The sequence below is a fragment of the Saccopteryx bilineata genome, chromosome 3 (genome assembly GCF_036850765.1).
Source record: "Saccopteryx bilineata isolate mSacBil1 chromosome 3, mSacBil1_pri_phased_curated, whole genome shotgun sequence".
NCBI classification, from domain to species: domain Eukaryota; kingdom Metazoa; phylum Chordata; class Mammalia; order Chiroptera; family Emballonuridae; genus Saccopteryx; species Saccopteryx bilineata.
The window spans coordinates 3,940,243-3,960,000 of NC_089492.1; the positions used below are offsets into that span (position 1 = coordinate 3,940,243).

Genomic DNA, 19,758 nt, shown 5'->3' on the forward strand with positions numbered 1-19,758 from the left:
CAGAGCAGATACCGTTACACTGTGACTCCTCACAGACAGAGCAGATACTCTGTTACACTGTGTGTCCTCACAGACAGAGCAGATACCCTGTTACACTGTCTCCTCACAGACAGAGCAGATACCCTGTTACACTGTCTCCTCACAGACAGAGCGGATACCCTGTTACACTGTCTCCTCACAGACAGAGCAGATACCCTGTTACACTGTCTCCTCACAGACAGAGGAGATACCCTGTTACACTGTGTCTCCTCACAGAGCAGATACCCTGTTACACTGTGACTCCTCACAGACAGAGCAGATACCCTGCTACACTGTCTCCTCACAGACAGAGCAGATACCCTGCTACACTGTCTCCTCACAGACAGAGCAGATACCCTGTTACACTCTCTCCTCACAGACAGAGCAGATACCCTGCTACACTGTCTCCTCACAGACAGAGCAGATACCCTGTTACACTGTGTCTCCTCACAGACAGAGGAGATACCCTGTTACACTGTGTCTCCTCACAGACAGAGCAGATACCCTGTTACACTGTGTGTCCTCACAGACAGAGCAGATACCCTGCTACACTGTCTCCTCACAGACAGAGCAGATACCCTGCTACACTGTCTCCTCACAGACAGAGCAGATACCCTGTTACACTGTCTCCTCACAGACAGAGCAGATACCCTGCTACACTGTCTCCTCATAGACAGAGCAGATACCCTGTTACACTGTGTCTCCTCACAGACAGAGGAGATACCCTGTTACACTGTGTCTCCTCACAGACAGAGCAGATACCCTGTTACACTGTGTGTCCTCACAGACAGAGCAGATACCCTGCTACACTGTCTCCTCACAGACAGAGCAGATACCCTGTTACACTGTCTCCTCACAGACAGAGCAGATACCCTGTTACACTGTGTCTCCTCACAGACAGAGCAGATACCCTGCTACACTGTCTCCTCACAGACAGAGCAGATGCCCTGTTACACTGTGTCTCCTCACAGACAGAGCAGATACCCTGTTACACTGTCTCCTCACAGACAGAGCAGATGCCCTGTTACACTGTGTCTCCTCACAGACAGAGCAGATACCCTGTTACACTGTCTCCTCACAGACAGAGCAGATACCCTGTTACACTGTGTCTCCTCACAGACAGAGCAGATACCCTGTTACACTGTCTCCTCACAGACAGAGCGGATACCCTGTTACACTGTGACTCCTCACAGACAGAGCAGATACCCTGTTACACTGTCTCCTCACAGACAGAGCAGATACCCTGTTACACTGTCTCCTCACAGACAGAGCAGATACCCTGTTACACTGTCTCCTCACAGACAGAGCAGATACCCTGTTACACTGTCTCCTCACAGACAGAGCAGATACCCTGTTACACTGTGTCTCCTCACAGACAGAGCAGATGCCCTGTTACACTGTGTCTCCTCACAGACAGAGCAGATACCCTGTTACACTGTGTCTCATCATCCCCCTCTGTTCTGTGTAGCCCAGGTTCCAGGTGTTTGCTCGGTGATGAGGGAGGAATGGAAAGGGGAGGAGACAGGAGCTAGGGGACGTGTCCGTGAGCTCTGTGGCAATCACTCATCCACTTCAAAGCCCCACCCTGCCTTCTGCATGGGGAAGGCCGCTGCCCTCTGCACTACTGGGTTGCTTTCTTGATTGGCAGAGGAGGTGGCCACTTTCTTGTTGCCAGGTGGAGGGTTTCCTATCTGGGGAGCGTTAGTCCCTTTCGTGGCTGTGCCTTCAGCTCACTCACTGGTCACTCACTCACTCACTGTCCTCCTGCCCCTGTGGATTTGAGATGGAGTACCCCAGCTCCCAATGCCCCTGGCTGCCATCTACAGTACCCCTCCCTGCCTCTGGCCCTTCCAGCTCCCATCCTGTCTCGACTCTGGGCCCGCAGCGGGTCTCCCCGGGCGGCCCCACTCCCCCTTCCTAGTGGGTGCTCCTGTCCCCTGCTGGCCCGTCCCACTGTCTCCAGTGCCCCTCCCAGAGAGAGGGGTGGTGCCCAGGCCTGGCTGCTGTAAGGCAGCCAGAGACTTGGTGGCTGAGACCACAGACATGTATTGCTCACAGTTCTGGGAGCTGGAGAAGTCCAAGGTCAGGGTGCTGGCCGGCTGGTTTCCTGCCTCCTTAACTGCACTAGCTGCCCACTGATTGTCCAGGGTCACTCCCTATTGATATAAGAGGGGACCCACCCTCATGACCTCATGTGAACCTAGTCATCCCAAAGACTCCCACCCCCTAATACCCTTACATTTAAATGGGGGGGGGGGCAACAAACCTGCAGTTCATAACAGAGGAGGAGTGTGCTTCAGGCAGGGGGAGGTGGCCTGCAGAGGACACCAGACAGCAGGATCACATGCTCCGGAGTCAGGGAGTCACAGACGACACCCACTGTGGTGGAAAGGGAGCAGGGCCAGCCAGGTCAGCAGGGCAGGGAGAGCCACTAAAGACCCATCCTAGGGTCCCCGGGTGCTAAGGCAGGGCTCATGCTGGGCACGGAGGAGGCGGGCTCAGAAGGGGGCTGAGCGTGGGCTGGTGCCGTGGTCTGGGGGGGCCTCCATGGGAGGAAAGGAGAGGGGAGGCAGTGGCCCCAGGCCTGCAGTGTCCGGACAGGGTAAGGGGCCCCTGGAGGACTGATTTCTGGAGGTCCTCAGGACACAGGGTCGGGTAGAGGAACCGAGGGAGACACAGATGGCAGCGCCGATGGCGTGGCCCTGGGAAAGTGACGGTCCTGCCTTGGGTTCTGTTGCAGGGTGCCCCTGGGAAGCCCGGAGAAGCAGGACCCAAAGGAGAAAGGGTGAGTGGAGTGGGAGCCTGGTCCTGCATTCGTGACCTTTCCAGGGTGGCAGGGGACTTTGTCCAAGACCCTGAGTGAGCAGCCCAGCCTGGAAAGCTGACTTCTCCGCTGGTGGTCCCCTGGAAAACCATGAGCCTTGGGGGGTAGGGGCAGCGGGGGGGGGTTCTTCCCACTGACGTAGTCAGTGTTGTTGTTGGTTCCACCCTGTTCCCCTCCATATTTTTTTATTGTTATTTGAAGAAGTAAAATCCTTCCAATCACACAAAGGCAAGAGGTCTGGCACTGTGACAGATCTGTCTCTCCACGTGCCAATGCCTGTGTGCACCGTGCCCAACTCAAGTGCCAGTTTGCTCAGAGCCAAGTTTGTCACCGGAGGTGACAAGGAAGCAGATTTTTCCATAATGAATTGCTTTGACGTTACACTCAGCGGGAGGGCCCTTTCCTAACATTTTGTTCCTCCAAAGAAAAGGAAAAACCAGAGTAAAATTATTTGTTTCTTCAGCAATGCCATTGGGAGGAGGGGCATTCTCATAGGACAGCTGTCCCTTCCTTAAGAGAAATTCAACACCTCCTTTGCCCACAAACCTCCATGTGGTCAGTTGTCACCCTGTCACAGTGTTGTACCACATGGGTATCACCGCCACCCCACGCCCCATCCCTGGCATGTTTTCCCTGGTCCTGTGAAGAATTTATCTTGGCTTTTCTCCCAGGTTGGGCGTATGGGGAGCAGGTGTCCCCTGGGGCCAGAGGCAGCAGGAAAGGGATGCTCCTGCCCCCCCGACCCCTGCCCCTCTGCCTCCCTCTGCCCCAGGGTGTGGGTTCCTGAGGACGAAGCCAGGGGAAGGGGCTGTGGCTGAGGAGGTGTGGCGGGTCCCCTCATTCCCCACGCCTGTGCCCCTGGGAGCTGTTTCTGCAGAGTGGTCAGGGAGTTCAGGCCATAAATAAGAATCCTCTCTAATACCTAATCAGCGGAGCGACGCCAGCCCCGTTAAGTGGTTTCCTGGAAGCCTGCCAGGGAGCGGGCCGGCCCCCACCCCTGTGCCCCTGGGGACGTTGGGAATACGGGACGAGTCCTCTGACCGCAGAGCGGCACTGAGGTGGCTACTGGCTAGGAAACGCACCACGGAGGCATAGCTGACGAGGCAGCTCGGAGGCGGGTGCACAAGGCTCCAGGACTCCCAGGACCCCGAGCTCCAGGTCCCTGACAGAGGACCACGTCCCCGTGACGTGCCTCACACCTGAGACATCTGAGTGACTGCCTCAGATCTGGCTCAACTCATGTTTAAGTTCGCTGCTCTTTTCCTGATTGTTGAAAAGTCATGCAGACACATAGTTGTAAACCAGGGGTCAGGAACCTATGGCTTGCAAGCCAGATGTGGCTATTTTGATGGCTGCATCTGGCTCACAGACAAATCTTTAATAAAAAAATAATAATAACGTTAAAAATATAAAACATTCTCATGTATTACAATCTATTCATTTCCTACCACTCATGTTCATGGTTGCGGGTGGCCGGAGCCAATCACAGCTGTCCTCCGGGACAACACCAAATTTTTATTGGATAATGTGTAATGTACATGGGTCTTTGTATGGCTCTCACAGAATTACATTTTAAAATATGTGGCGTTCATGGCTCTCTCAGCCAAAAAGTTTCCCGAGCCCTGTTGTAAACAATGCAAATTGCAAAAAAGAAAAATTTAAAAAAGCAGATGCAATGAAAAGAAATGTGCCCCCACCAGGGCCTTTAGTCCCCGCCCCTCCGCAGGGCCCTCCCCGCACAGCCTGTGTACACAGATGTGTGTGGGGGGATACACATGCGTGCCCCTCCTGTTTAACCCCGGGGCATTCCAGACTAGAGCTGCGGTGTTGTCCCCTTTGTTCTCCACGGGACACACTCGGCGATGCCCCGCACTGCAGAGCCTGCCTTCTCCATGACTCTGTGACATGTCCGTCGCCGGGCCCCCTTTCTAGTCACCATCTGTTCCCCCACCCATTGCTTCTCCCTTTGCCACCACCCAGCTGGTGGCACGCCTGCTGGAGTGCTCTGGACCCTGAGGCCGTTCATGGGACCACTGTATTTTACACCCGCTGACAACTCAGTCTTGCTGGTCAGCTGCGCGGTAGCACACAGGGCAGAGGACTAGACCATCCCTTCATTGCCATGGTTTCCGAAGCATTGAGCCATGACCTCAAAGTCTGGGTCCACAGCGGGGAGAAAAGGGTCCCAGGCAGTGCCATCCTCTGTGGTCCCACTAGAGCTGAGAGGAGGGAGCAGGAGGTTACCTGTGCATCGGACACTTCTGTCTCGAGTGCCATGGTCCCTGCGGCGGAGGGAGGACAACCGGGGCCGGAAGTGGCGGGCAGGCTCAGCGGTGGGCAGTCTCAGCGGCGGGCAGTCTCTGTGGCGGGCAGTCTCTGTGGCGGGCAGGCTCAGCGGCGGGCAGTCTCTGTGGCGGGCAGTCTCAGCGGCGGGCAGTCTCTGTGGCGGGCAGGCTCAGCGGCGGGCAGTCTCTGTGGCGGGCAGGCTCAGCGGCGGGCAGGCTCAGTGGCGGGCAGTCTCTGTGGCGGGCAGGCTCAGCGGCGGGCAGGCTCAGCGGCGGGCAGGCTCAGCGGCGGGCAGGCTCAGCGGCGGGCAGTCTCTGTGGCGGGCAGGCTCAGTGGCGGGCAGTCTCTGTGGCGGGCAGGCTCAGCGGCGGGCAGGCTCAGTGGTGGGCAGTCTCTGTGGCGGGCAGGCTCAGCGGCGGGCAGTCTCTGTGGCGGGCAGGCTCAGTGGCGGGCAGGCTCAGCGGCGGGCAGGCTCAGCGGCGGGCAGGCTCAGCGGTGGGCAAGCTCAGTGGCAAGACTTCTCTAGGTGGGCGGATGAAGGGGCCCTGGGTTGGGATTTGAAGATCAACGTTCTCGTCCTGTCCCCTGCAGACCACCTGTGTGACTGTGGCAGGCGGCTTTGTCTCTCTGGGCCCCATGTCCTCATCCATGCTGGGACAGAAGTCTCCTCTCCTGTGCTCTGGGAGGCAGAGGACTGGGGACCTTGCCACCCAGCAGTGCTGCCTGCCTGGACGCCCCTCCCAGTCCATTGCTAACACCCTTCTTTCCTCCTCTAGGGAGAGCCTGGGATCAAAGGTGACAGAGGAGCTCCCGGTGGGAACGGCCAGCCTGGGGACCCTGGAATTCCAGGCCACAAAGGCCACACAGGCCTGATGGGTCCCCAAGGCCCACCTGGGGAGAGTGGGCCATCTGGGCCTGCGGGGCCTCCGGGCCAGCCGGGATTTCCAGGACTGAGGGTAAGGATGCTGGTGTTACCTCAAACTCAGGCTCCTGGGGCCTGAGGGAAGCCAGGGAGGGGTGTAGCCTTCAGCGGGACGAGGTCACAGGTCCCAGTGACCTGGGAGACCTGAAGCAGCTTACCCCAGCTCTGAGCCTGTCCCATGTCTGAGCACCTGGCGGGTTTGTTGAGGGTTACGTGAGGTCTGTGACCAGCACGTGTCATGCTCCAGGGAGAAGAGGCCCTCTCCTGTCCCGCGGTGGCCTCTGAGCCGGACGGTGGGGAGACAGGACTTTGTCGAGGTGGGGGGACCTGTGGCCAGACCTGCAGGTCCAGTGTGGGGAGTGGTCTGTGCGGGGAGGGGGTCAAGCTCAGGAGCAGGAGGGCGGGCAGCAGGGCCCAGTGAGCCTGGCGTCCAGGTCGCGTATAACCTGGGAGGACGGTGCCTGCCTGGCAGGGAAACCCTCTCGGTTTCCTGAACATCAGGGGCGTCCACGGGAGCAGCTCCTGGGAAGGTAAGTGACCCGGCCCTCGGCCTTCCCTCCCTCCTAGGGCGAGTCTCCGTCCCTGGACACCCTGCGGCGGCTCATCCAAGAGGAACTGGGGAAACAGCTGGAAAGTGAGTGGGGCCTGTGTCTGCCAGGCAGCTGGAGCCCGGGTGCTCCTGGGACCCCCCGGGAAGTGGCCTGTGTCCTCCGGGCAGCTGGAGCCCGGGTGGTCCTGGGACCCCCGGGAAGTGGCCTGTGTCCTCCGGGCAGCTGGAGCCCGGGTGCTCCTGGGATCCCCGGGAAGTGGCCTGTGTCCGCCGGGCAGCTGGAGCCCGGGTGCTCCTGGGACCCCCGGGAAGTGGCCTGTGTCCGCCGGGCAGCTGGAGCCCGGGTGCTCCTGGGACCCCCGGGAAGTGGCCTGTGTCCGCCGGGCAGCTGGAGCCCGGGTGCTCCTGGGACCCCCGGGAAGTGGCCTGTGTCCGCCGGGCAGCTGGAGCCCGGGTGCTCCTGGGACCCCCGGGAAGTGGCCTGTGTCCGCCGGGCAGCTGGAGCCCGGGTGCTCCTGGGACCCCCGGGAAGTGGCCCTTCCCTTCCTCCTTCAGCGTCTCGCAGTCGGGTTTGGAAAAGGCCCCTCAGCACGGCTAGAATAGAAATCAGGGGTGAGGCTCTAGCCAGCCTTACCTGACACAGACCCTCTCCGGAGCTCCCCGCAGTGCTGCTTGCTTACCTCTCATATGAGGAGCTCACCACCTGCAGATCCAGCTCTGCCGTGATTGTTCATTTTCTGTGCACTCAATCGTTTAATCGATGTAATTTTTGGCAGGCTTGGGCTGGGCCTTACAGAGCTCCCAGCCCAGGAGGGAGAGAGGGGTGAGCTGATTTCAGGACAGTAAGAGAAGTTCTGTGATTTGATCTGGTACAGAGGGTGTTGAAGGAGGACAGAAGAAAGTACCTAAGATAGCTCAGAGGGTGGGAGGGCTTCCTGGAGGAGGTGTCGTGTGAACTGAAAGAAAGGAGGAGACTCCAGACCCCACATGTCCCTGAGGGAACAGGGACACATGGTGCTTTTAGGGATCTAGAATTCTTTTCATCCTAGTCCTGCCTGAGCCAGGTACATAGATACTTGGGGAAGGAGAGAGGGAGGAAGGCAACAGTAACAATGTAGGCATGTAAGGTGGTGTTCTGAGCACTACCGCATGCAGGCAGCTGTGAGCTCATCAAGTGTGTATACTTGTTCGGGGCAGAGGCCCTCAGTGACCTACCCGAGGCCAGAGGGCTGGCCCATAGTCAGAGACCCCAACTCTACCCTGGTTTTAATACCAAAATGCCGGGAGGCTTGGGCGGCCCTCTGGCCCTCTGGCTCAGTCACAGCATCTGTGAGATGAGGGGCTGGCCCGTCATCTGTGATCCTGTGGCAAACAAGGATGGCTCTGGTGGCCATCGGATGGGATTCAGATGTTCCCAGGATAATAGCAAAGGTGCGGTGTCCAGCAACTGGACAATTACACAATTGATTTTTTTTTTTTTTGTATTTTTCTGAAGCTGGAAACGGGGAGAGACAGTCAGACAGACTCCTGCATGCGCCCGATCGGGATCCACCCCGCACGCCCACCAGGGGCGACGCTCTGCCCCTCCGGGGGGTCGCTCTGCCGCGACCAGAGCCACTCTAGCGCCTGGGGCAGAGGCCAAGGAGCCATCCCCAGCGCCCGGGCCATCTTTGCTCCAATGGAGCCTTGGCTGCGGGAGGGGAAGAGAGAGACAGAGAGGAAGGGGGGGGGGGTGGAGAAGCAAATGGGCGCTTCTCCTATGTGCCCTGGCCGGGAATCGAACCTGGGTCCCCCGCACGCAGGCCGACGCTCTACCACTGAGCCAACCAGCCAGGGCCCACAATTGATTTTTAAAAAAACAATTTTTCAGTCAGTTCTATAATCTTTACACTTTAGACATCTAGTGGATCATTCATCTCCACCCCATTCAGCCCACCCTCTATAGATGAGGAATTTCATGCTCAGATGAGTCGTTAAATATCTTTGTGTAAGCCGCTTAAAGCTCACCCCTGCCTCAGTTTCCCTGACTGACTGTTATCACAGCCACCCACAGGGTTCCTCCTGCTGCCGCGGCCGGCGTGATTGGTGCTGTGGGCTGGGGCCTGGCGGGAGCGCCCACGTCTGAGAGCCTCCCCCTGCGCCAGGCTCTGCTGTGTGTCCTCATTCCACAATGTCACACCCCCCACCCACCCCACGGGGTAGCTGCCATCTCCACGCCTCCGCTTCACAGACAGGGAGACGAGGACTAACAGAGGTCTGGTGGCCTGTCCAGGGCCACCCAGCAGGCAGCCTGGCCCCAGAGGCAGTGAAAGCCACCACCTGTGGCCGCCCGGCTGGCAGGCACACGTGCCGCGCTGCTCACGCGCTAGGTGGTGGCCAGCAGCACGGCGTTCCTCCTCTCGTGTGGTGGCGGCTCCGCGGTCAGGCCCCATCCTGTCCTCTGTCCTGTGTCCCTCCTTCGTGAGACGTCTCTGTTTCTCCTGCTCCACAGCCAAACTTGCCTACCTCCTGGCCCAGCTGCCCCCGGCGCACGTGAAGGCATCGCACGGCAGACCCGGGCCCCCGGGGCCCCCCGGGAAAGATGGGCTTCCCGGCCGGGCAGGCCCCATAGGGGAGCCAGGACGGCCTGGGCAGGGGGGCCTGGAAGGACCCTCTGGACCAATAGGACCCAAAGGTGAGTGAGGACCCGGAGGGTGTGTGTGTTGCCGTCCACCTCCTCAGGGAGGCGCGCCCAGCGTCTCTGATGCATGATTGACCCCATCCTCACCCTGCAGCGTGCTAACACCCACAACGTTGGCATCCTGTAACTCTGTCATACGCATAAGAGGTTTTCCGACATGCTAGTTCTGCAGTTATGTTCCTGCTGGGGGGTTGAATCGGTTTCCTTCCACTCCGTCCTGTCTGCATCTCCACTGCTCACGTGTCCGGGAGTCACACAACATGCTCCTCGCCCCTCTGAGGGCAGAGCTCCCTGAGGAGTGAGAACACACCCCCCAGGAGAAAGCGCTAGCTTTCTCCCTGAATAAGGCGGCTCAGAGCTGCAGCCAAGAGGGCCGCAAACGGTCCAGCCCCCGGGTCCCACGCCTTGCCAGGACGTGGTGCGCCGGACAGCGGCTCTCCTGCGGCTGAGGGCGGAGGCCAGCAGGGCAGGAGGGCCCTTCCTGCAGGCAGGCAGTGGTGACAGCGAGGGGAGGGGCCTGCAGCCACACTCACCGCCCTGAAGTCACCCTTCCCTGCGGGGGGCGGGGACAGTGGAGGGGGACAGCAGGGCGTGGTGTGCTCTCAGCTGCCACTTTGTGACTCTGGTTTAGGGTGGCCACGCCCAGAGGGTCGTCCCCTTCCCACAGCCCATTTTCTTACTAACTTTTCATTCACTTATTCCCTGTGGTGTTTTTCCTCCTGAAAGGACGTTTTGTTAAATCTGTGTCCAAATCCCACACCTCTCTTGGTTCATAAAACGAGATTTACGAAATAAATGCCAGTAAGGAAGCGTGAAGCATAGAACGCATCAGAGGGTGACAGGGAGTGACCGCCTGTATTTGTCACAGCAGAAAAGAGGGCTTGAGTCTCCGCGCCCCAGCGAAATTTCAGCTGGGATCGCAAAATACCGTGCAGTGCTTACGGGCGATGTTACGGAAACAGTCTAAAAAGATGCCTGATCAGAAAAGGAAATTGAGACAGACAGTTAACCAAATCTGTTGAGTATTCACTCAAATGTCATCCCAAACCCCCTCTGGGGGGGGGGAGAGGAAGGACCCTCTCTCCCCTGCACTTCCGTTGTGAAGGTCCTGTCGGGGCCCACCCCACCCCGCTCTGGGTGGGCGTGTGCTTGGTGCGTGTCATCTACCTTCCTGGATTTCAGGCTTCTCGGGGGCAGCGCTGCGCCTGTGAGCACGTCCACGTGGCTTAGGATAGGCATTAGTTTGCCACCCAGGACCTTTTCAGCGGGCAGCAAAATGCTCTGAGAACACGCAATGGCTCATGTGCGTGGGTGTGTGGGAACACATGTGTACAATTGGTTGCCTGTGTTTGTGTGTGTGTGCGTGTATGTGTGCATGTAATTAATCGGGCGGCTGTGTGCTCAAGTCCCTGTGTAAATGAGTGTGTCTGAGCATGCGTTCGGGCAGGAGGGAGTGCCCGCTTATTTTGGTGTGCATGTGTATATTTACTTCCGTATGTGAGTGTGTGAACAGGAATGGGGACCAGGTGTGGGCATGTGTGAGCAAGGGTGCTTCTGAGTGGAGGCTACAACTCAGGGCAGGTGGTACCCCCCCCACCACCCCCCCCACACACACACGGCAGATCTGACTCTGCCCGTATCCGCGGTCGCCACCACCAATGGTGTGTGTTTTCTTCACAGGGGAGCGAGGAGCCAAAGGTGACCCGGGTTCACCAGGTGTTGGGCTCCGAGGCGAGATGGGCCCCCCTGGAGTCCCAGGTAGGCACGGGGTCCGGAGTCTCCGCTGGGGACGGCCGTGTACTGTGGTTGCTTCCCTGCGCATGTCACCACAGGCCCCGGGAGGGGCTGGGGGCGAGGGGTACGTCTCACACGAGGGCACCGGATGCTGGTTTATCTCTGTCCCAGGCGTCTGGAATGCCAGCTGCTCGACTTGCTAAGACAGACAGTTGTGGTTCTTCCCATGAGTCCTTGAGCCCATGAGTTAAAAGCCCTTGGACAAGGGCCTGAGGACAAGTGGTTCGGGTACCGCGTGTGCAGTCACTCACTCCCGGGGCACTCCTCCCTCGAATGAGATTTGTCTATGTCAGCCTTCCCCAAACTCACCTGAATGTGGGACCCTTTCTCTCTGCCCTGTTCACACCCCGTTACTCTTCCTCAGGACATCTCTTGGGGGATGCTGGACAAGTGGCAGGGTGGCCAGCAGTCCCAGCTTGTCCTGGGCTGGCCTGCTCCTGAGACCAGGGACTTTGTTCTAAAACCTGAGTGAGCGAGTCGGCCACCTCCCTCATGCATGAATGAGCCGGCCACCTGCCACGGGGCTGTGTGAATGCCGCAGCCCCACGCTGGCTCGGAGATGCGCTAGAAGTAGATTAGAAGGAGAACGTGGAAGGAATCACCCTGAGGGTGTGTCGGGCTCCCCATCACCAGGGTTCTAGTTCTGTTTTCTTCTCTGTGTGTGATTCCCTGAGGCCACTTCTGAGTACTAAGCCTGCAGGTCGTTTTCATTTTAGTATTAATGCCTCCTTGACTTCCCACATGTCCCACAGTGGCCCTAGGCTGTCATTGTCGTCAGAGAAGATACAAATAGGCTATAGATATTTTTTGACAGCATGCCTGCTTTCCAGTCACTTTAATATTAATATCTGAAAACAAGGCGATTCCAAGTAAAGATTCAGAAGCAGACCAGAAAGCAGTCAGACAGGGGCAGTGACTGGACCCGTGGGAGGGGAGGCAGTGGCTGGACGTTAGTGGTTCCCAGCTGAAGGGACGAGTGACCCCGCCTGTCTCAGGGCTGCGTCCAGGCAGGACTGCAGGTCGCACAACCACTCCCAAAGCACTCGCGGATTTTAGCATTCCTGAAATGTCCAAAGATCTTTATTGAGGTAAAAAAAATCTACTCTTTATTTTATTTTCTGGGGGACTCAGAGTTTCTCGCGTGGTTATTAAGACTTAGGAAGGAATCTGATTGCTCGGGTTGACTACAGCCCTTAGCACCGAGCTTCCCAGTTGCCAAAGGAAGAAGGGAGACAGGTTGATTATATGTGACATCCCAACGCTCAGTAAATGGAGGCGTGGAAGTGCGACGATGGCCACATTCTCTGGGTCTATCTGGGCCGTCCGTGGTTTGCATTCTGTTCGCATCGTCTTTGACCATGATTTGCAGAACAGGCTAATATAGTCCAAACGTGCAGTTCAACATATCCTAAAGCTTAGGAATTGCAGGCTATTTGGGACACATTAGACACTGGATAATGGAATGTCACCTGGTGTCTCTAAGGACACGTGGACTGGGGCTAATGGTCAGTGATGAGGACATGGTGTCCTACTCCCAGTTTAGAGCACGTCCCGGAAGCATGTAGGATGCAGAAGGCCGGGCTCCTCGCCCCCAGACAGAGCACGTGCCCCACCCCGGCCACCACCTACGTGATTGCTCCTCTCCGGGGCTCCCTGACCGCTGTCCTGGTCCCCCAGGGAAGGAAGCCTCTCCTCCGGCATATCCAGGGGCTCCGGCTCCCGGGTGGACCCTTCCCGTCACTCGGGGCTGTTCCCTCTGAGGATGTTTCCCGTGCTGGGGACACCCCGGGCGGAAGCTGAGGGAACAGGGCTCCGGGAGAAACCCGACTCTGAACCACCTTCTCTTTGTTTTGTCCTTGGGCCAGGTCAACCCGGGCAGCCTGGCTATGCTAAAGATGGACTCCCCGGGGGTCCTGGCCCTCAAGGGGAGACCGGGCTGGCTGGACACCCCGGGCCCCCAGGCCCGCCCGGCCCGCCCGGCCAGTGTGACCCCTCCCAGTGCGCCTATTTCGCCAGCCTCGCCGCCCGCCCGGGGAACATGAAGGGCCCCTAGAAGATTCCAGAACACGGGGAGAAGGCGGTGGATTTCTGAAACTTGAAGCCAGAGCCCGAGGAAGTCGGAGGTCTTGAAACATTTCAACCACCTGTTTTTCTCTATTTTTTTTTTTCCTTTTGTCATGTGTTTTTGCTTTATTTTCTCGAGAGACCTCAACGTTATTAAAACCAACAGGTGCTGGCGGCGGGTCAGATTATTATTCATGTTATGATTGTTGTTAATTATTATTATTATTTCGTTTGCTAATGCTTTGCAAGCACTGCCCGCCACCTGTGCCGTTGGGGGAGCTGGACCTGCGGGGGGCGGATGGCTTCCCAGAGCTCCTGGCCGCCGTCCCAGGCGCATTGCCCCTCGGAAGGAAACTCGTGGTGTGTGAAACCCCGGCCAGACACCTGCCGTTGTCACCTCCTTCCTCCGAAGGGAACGTGAACAGAACGAGTCCGTGTGCTTCCTCTTCCTTCCATTCCTGCTCTGCCCGGAGCCGCCCGGAGAGAGACTCCCTCCCGGAGAGACGGCCGCGCAGGAAGTGAGAGGGGACGCAGACGTGCTGAGTGTGGTCCTGGCCACAGGGACGGACGCGCAGAGCGCGGAGCCCGTCCTCGGGGAGCGCACACGCCGCCTCGCCTCCTCGGTGTCTCGGGCTGGCTGCGCGGACGCGCTGTCGCCTGGGTTTGACAGTGGCTCCTGGGACCCTGCCGGGACCACGATGGGAGGCGGCGTGGAGGAAGCAGCTCCTGCGCGTTAATTTGGTTTCTGAGCCGCGGACAGGTCCCCAAGTGAGCACCTTACTGTGGGTGTCACTCGCTCACATTGTAAAGTAAGGGGGCCCAGCGGCCACTCCCAGGTTGTCCCCGGTGGCAAGCAGATGGCTGGCGTCCTGGCCAGAGCTGGAAAACCTGTGCTCCCTGGTTCCACCTCTGCGACAGAGTGTGTGTGTGTGTGTGTGTGTGTGTGCGCGCGCGCGCGTGTGCGTGACACGCCAGCACAGACAGGTGCTCAATAAACCTGATGTCCTTGTCCTCGGGTCTATGTGACGGTTCCTTCCTTACGGCCGTGCCGTCGTCAGGGTCATGTGGGTAAAGGACAGTCCTGTCATCGAGACGTCTGAGACCCGGCAAGAGGCAGGACACAAAGTGATCCCTACGCAGACCACGTCCAGACCGCGTTCCCGTCTCCAGACGTCCCTCTTGGGGGCCTGTCGGCTCCGGTCTTCCCCTCCTGCATCCCCGGGGCCGGGGGCATGTGTGGGACCCAGGATGCCGGCCTGCTCTGGGGGTCGTGCTGACCACGAAGCCTCGCCCTCCTCCTTGGTCTTTGACCGCTAACTTAGCCAAGGTCTGGGGCATGACCAGACAAGCCGTTGCTGGGGAGACATTTGTGAGGTTGTCCAGCCGGCCCAGCCCCCCCTTTGTTCCCGTGCAGCACGCCCCCTGTACTCAGGGGAGGGTCCGCAGGGGCTGCTGAGCTGGCCGCCACTGCGAGCAGCCTTACTCTCCTGTGTCTGAGCAGGTGGGGCACTGTGACCAAGGACGTGACAGAGACGGGGCTGAGGACAGGTGTCCATTGCCAGGTGGACACCACTGAGTTCAGTGCAGCAGACACGGTGCCAGGTGCTGGGGATGGCAAGGTGACCGGGACGCACAGAGGTCACGGTCTGCAGAGAGCGGAGTATAATTAACTCCAGACTCTATTTCTGGACAACGCGTAGAGAGATAGATGGGCACCCGCAGAACCGAGCCTTACAGCTGAATTCCATCAGTGCCGCGAAGGAGAAAACGCATGGGTCATGTGGAAGGCTCCGTGCCAACAATAAAAGCTCATTGCCCCTGCCAGTCACTGTGCCCGCCTCATCTCACAGCCCTCGTGGGGCCGGCATTTTTAGCCTCACGTTTCCAGGTGAAACCATTGTGACTGCAGAGGTGACGTGAGTCTCTCCAGGTCACCGAGCGGTGAGCCGTCCGGTCCCGATGGAAACACGGTCTCTGTGCTGCCTGGCTTCTCCTCCAAGCCGACTGCCTCAGAAAACCCGGCAGGGGCGGGGGAAAGGTTCTGTTCCAGACATCTCTCCATTTTCACTCGTTCAGCAAACCCAGCACTTCCGTTAAATAAGACACGGTACCAGGGACGCTGAGGTCCCGGGTTCAGTCCCTCCCAGGTAGCCAGTGTCGTCTGGCTTGACAGGAAGCCATTGGGATGACACGCTCAGGACATGTGGAGTGTGGACCCCCCCAGCCTGGGCTCCCCTCCCCAGGGATTCTCTTATGGAATCCGGGAGGGACAGACGTGGGGCAGGACCGGGACACACAGCCTCACACACCACACCAGTGAGGAGGGGGCAGGCACCACTCGGGAGGACCTGAGACCCAAACCGCGGCCCAGGGAGAACCGTGGCATCGCACCTGGAGAGGAGCTTGCCAGGGCCTCACAGCTGAGTTCAGATGCCGGAAGGAGATCGAGAAGAACGGAACAAGGGAGTGACGTTAGAAGAGGCCCGTTGTCCCCTTTGCCTCAGTGACAGCATTTCCACCTGCTGCTCAAAGAGAGGGGGCATCCCTGAGGGTGATGACATCCCTGAGGGGGACAGCCCCTTCCAGGAGAGACCGGCAGCGGAGAATGTCCGGGCGCCCTGAGGGCCGAGGACACACCTGGATGGGGTCAGCTCAGGAAACGGTGCCAGCTTTGGGGGAGTCGTGTGAGGGCTCACGAATAGGGCTTCATCCCTGGGGGACAGTGGGCACGGGGTACAGGTACTAGACAGTAGGTCCCAGGACTGTGCCAGAAAGAAGCGTCTAGGTCAGAGTTGCAGGCATGAGGGAGTGGGGAACCGACAGTCACAAGTCACCTTCTAAATGGCAAACGCCGGCTGGACGCCTTGCAGACGTTGCGACCTGTATTCCCCAGACCAGCACGTGAGGCAGGTGTGGGTTCCGTCTTCATTTGGGAGAGGACGCTCCCAGGATGCAGAGAGGGGACGGGATATAGCCAAGGTCCCACAGCAAGCACATGGCCTTGATAGAGGCCCAGCCCGTGTGCTGTCCCCTGACTCCTGGGTGGGGCGGGTGGGGGGCCGGGCATCAGGCGGGCTCCGCTCAGCGGGGTTGGTCTTAGTCCAGACCGACACAGACCTGTACTTCCGCCGGTGCTGAAGCTGGAGGTCTGAGAGGAAGGTGCCCCGTGGGCGGCTGGGGGCCCTGCCAGGGGGGACTGCTCCTGCGTCCTCGGTGCCAGGAGAGGCCAGGGCCCTCATCCCACTCGTGAGGGCGCCATCCGGACCTTAGCCGGCCTCTCTCAGTCCTCTCCCTGCCGGCTCTCCCCCTCCGTCTCTGCCTATCTCTCCCTCGGTCTCCCTCTCCCTGTCTGTCTCTGTCTCCAGTCTGTCTCTCTCTCCCCCCACGGCTTCTCCCCCTCGTCTCTCTTCTTCATCTCCCTCTCTCGATCCCCCTACCTCTGACAGCCCTGCCTCTCTTTTCCCGCTCTGATGCCTGTCTGTCCACTCTGCTGTCTGTCTGTCTGTCCGACTCCTGCCTTGGTGTGTCCGTCCTTTGCAGCCTCTGCCTCCATTCTTCTCTTCCTTTTGCGCATGTATAGCCTAGCATTTCTAGTATGACTGCTCGGCTCCCCCGTCTCCTCCCCTCCTGCTGCTCCACCTCGCAGCCCTCTGCCTCCGGGCACCTGCCCCTCCCTGCTCTCACCGGAAGCCACCTGCTGGTCCAGCCGACACTCCCACTCCCGGCAGCCTCAGTCTCGCTGGCGGGTGCAGGACCCTGGCCGCCTGGAGCAGTGTTCCTCTCCAGCAGGGAGGCCCTGTGTTGGGGCCGCACGTCTGGCCAGCCCCCAGCCCATTCTCTCACGGCCCACGGGGTGAGCTGTGTCCTCCACGCCCCACGGGCCTGCAGCTGCACCGTCAGCCACCCCGATTCTGTGGCGGGATTCAGACGCATGCTTGTCTGGGCTTTTCTCCGCATAGAATCCACTCAGAGCCTCTGCTAAGAAGGCCCCCAGCACGTGGTCACTGCCAGGCTCACCCTCTGTGCCCGCAGTTTATGGAATGGTCGTTGTCTGCCGCTCACAGACTTTGGGACCGAGACAGAGATGAGACTCCTCCATACTGAAGTCCTCGGAACTCCGAGGGCCACCATCACCCCCGAGCCTTCTCTTCTCTAGCTGTCCGGTCCGGTCCCGAGCCGGAGGAGGTCTCCTTTGGCTGCAGGTTTGGGGGTCCTGCTAGAGGGTGTGGGGGAGGGTGCACCTCTTCCGAAACAGGTGTCAGGCTGAGTTCTGCCGCCTGGCTTCCTCCTGGAAGAGGCACGTGGGCAAAGGGACACACAGGTGGTGGCCGAGGGGTGGGGCCTCCCTGCAGGTCGCCGTCCCGGATCCTCCCAGTCAGGGCAACCCCCGTGTTCCAGAGGACAAGGGAAGGCGAGAGGCGGCCACGGCTGTGGCCAAGCCCCGTGGTTGTGGACAATCTGCCCGGTCAAGTCCGGGAGCGGTGTCCTCGCCACCCCATTTTATAGGACCAGCCAGCCAGCAGAGGGTCGGGATGGAGGTGAGGAGGGAGGTAAGGATGCTGTTTCTTTGTGGGCAATGTGTTTGCTTCTACATTTATTTTCCCCCCTTGATTTAACAGCATTTGATGGCACCCGAAATCGTTTAATCATGTGTGCCCGACGGACGCACTTCTATACGGATGGGATAGGAGGCTGCTCCCGAGCTTGGGGGCTACGGGCGTTTTAGCTGGCTTGTGGGTTCTGCCATCTGTACATTAGCAAGGAGCTGTTCCAGGTAGGAGGTGGGGCGTCAGGGCAGAGGTAATACGATAGTCTGGGCGGAGGAGACTAACAGAGGCTGCTCAGGGGATGTTTGGAGGTACTGCTGAAGGTCGCTGCTGGTGAAAGCGTGGGGGCAGGCAGAGGACTGCTGTTACAGTTTGTGCTGAGCCTCAGGGAGACATTGGCTGAGCATGGGAAAAGTTGGGGAGTGCTCAAGTCGGGGAACCAGTAGCTCTGTGTTAGGAAGACATCATGGCATGAAGACTCCAGAAAGAGACAGCTTGGTGGCGTGGGTGCTCCTGTGCCCGGGGCTAGACAGGAGGTGTGGCTAACCATGTCCACTTGAGAGCGTTCGGCATGGGGTGGCATCGACAGCCAGGGCGATGGACGCAAGCTCTCCTCCATGTGCACTGCCCTCTAGGAAGGGGGCTGAGCCCCAGGGCACAGCCGCTCCTGGGGTTCCTGGTGAAGGAGGACCCGGGCAAAGCAAAGCCCGAGGAAGAGGCAGCAACTCTGGCGAAAGCCAGCTCGGCCAGTGTCACACGAGCCCGAGGATGGAGGGTCTCGCATGGCACTGGGGGTCCCTCCGCCGACGGCTGCCGAAAGGCCACGGGGGTAAGGACAGACGAGGGGCTGGCTGTGGGTTGCAACCAGGTGGAAGGGACTTGCAAAGCCGTCAAGGTCGACTGAAGAGTAGTGATGGGTCTGAGGGCCTCACGGTGGTGTGGGGGACACATCAGAAGGGCGAGCGTAGGCCTGACCTGTGGTGGCGCAGTGGATAAAGCGTTGACCTGGAAATGCTGAGGTTGCCGGTTCGAAACCCTGGGCTTGCCTGGTCAAGGCACATATGGGAGTTGATGCTTCCAGCTCCTCCCCCCTGTCTCTCTCTCCTCTCTGTCTCTCTCTCTCTCTCTCCTCTCTAAAATGAATAAATAAAAATTAAAAAAAAAGAAGCAAATATTACTTAAAAAAAAAAAAAGAAGAAGGGAGAACGTAGAGACCTCCACACAGAGAGCTTCAGGAATCCCTCTGGGAGGAAGAGCAGAGAGGGATGGGGGATGGATACAGCTGGGTGTCTGTCTGTCTCTGTGTCTCTGTCTGTAGGGGTGGACCTGGAGAGCATCATGCTAAGTGAAATAAGCCCGTCAGAGAAGGACAAGGGCCACGTGGTTTCACTCGTGTGTGGAATCCAGTGAACAAAACGCACGACCAAGCAACCCAGAGACACACTCACAGACAGAGAGCAGGCCGAGGCCTGTCGGGTCGCGGGCAGCGCTGTGTGAGGGAGGCGGGGGGACAGGGCAAAAATAGATTTAAAAAGAAGAAACAGCTCACGGGCACGGGCAAAGGTGTGGCCAATGCCAGGGTGGAGGGAGGTGGGGGGGGTGTAAAGGGTGAGGGACAAAGTCTTTGGGGGGTCTAAAGGGTGAGGGACAAAGTCTTTGGGGGGGTGTAAAGGGTGAGGGACAAAGTCTTTGGGGGGGTGTAAAGGGTGAGGGACAAAGTCTTTGACTGGGGGGGGGTGAAGACACAAAATGGTGTACAGAGATGTGTGTAGAGAATCGGGCACCCGAAACCTGAATAATTACATTAGGCAGCGTCACCCCAATAATGTAATTAAAGAGAGTATTGATCGCTGACTATGGACCCGATTCCGTTCTGGGCGACGGGAGTGTGTTGGTGAGAAAATCGAGCCCCGGCCCTGGTGGAGCTTACATGGGAGGGGGAGGTAAGTCTTACCAGACTGCCGCCTGGGGAGCCGGTCTACCCAGCAGAACGCAGTGCGTGAGCGGGCAGAGCAAAGGAAGGGCTAGAATTTCAGGAGCGATCCAGTGGCTTCTCCGAGCAGAAGGCCTGCA

At 58.8% G+C, this 19,758-nt stretch overlaps 1 protein-coding gene across 1 annotated transcript in view; it reads left to right on the forward strand.

Annotated features, from left to right (window-relative positions):
* The window catches only part of COL22A1 (collagen type XXII alpha 1 chain), a gene marked incomplete at its 5' end in the record, with an annotated part of 208,790 nt that extends 194,704 nt beyond the window's left edge, over positions 1 to 14,086 (forward strand). The window contains 6 exons of the mRNA XM_066266381.1: positions 2,759 to 2,803; positions 5,905 to 6,084; positions 6,618 to 6,684; positions 9,092 to 9,274; positions 10,961 to 11,038; positions 12,940 to 14,086. Of these exons, the coding sequence (XP_066122478.1) occupies positions 2,759 to 2,803; positions 5,905 to 6,084; positions 6,618 to 6,684; positions 9,092 to 9,274; positions 10,961 to 11,038; positions 12,940 to 13,127 (741 nt within the window). The remainder of the gene's footprint in view (positions 1 to 2,758; positions 2,804 to 5,904; positions 6,085 to 6,617; positions 6,685 to 9,091; positions 9,275 to 10,960; positions 11,039 to 12,939) is intronic.
* Positions 14,087 to 19,758: the final 5,672 nt, after the last annotated feature.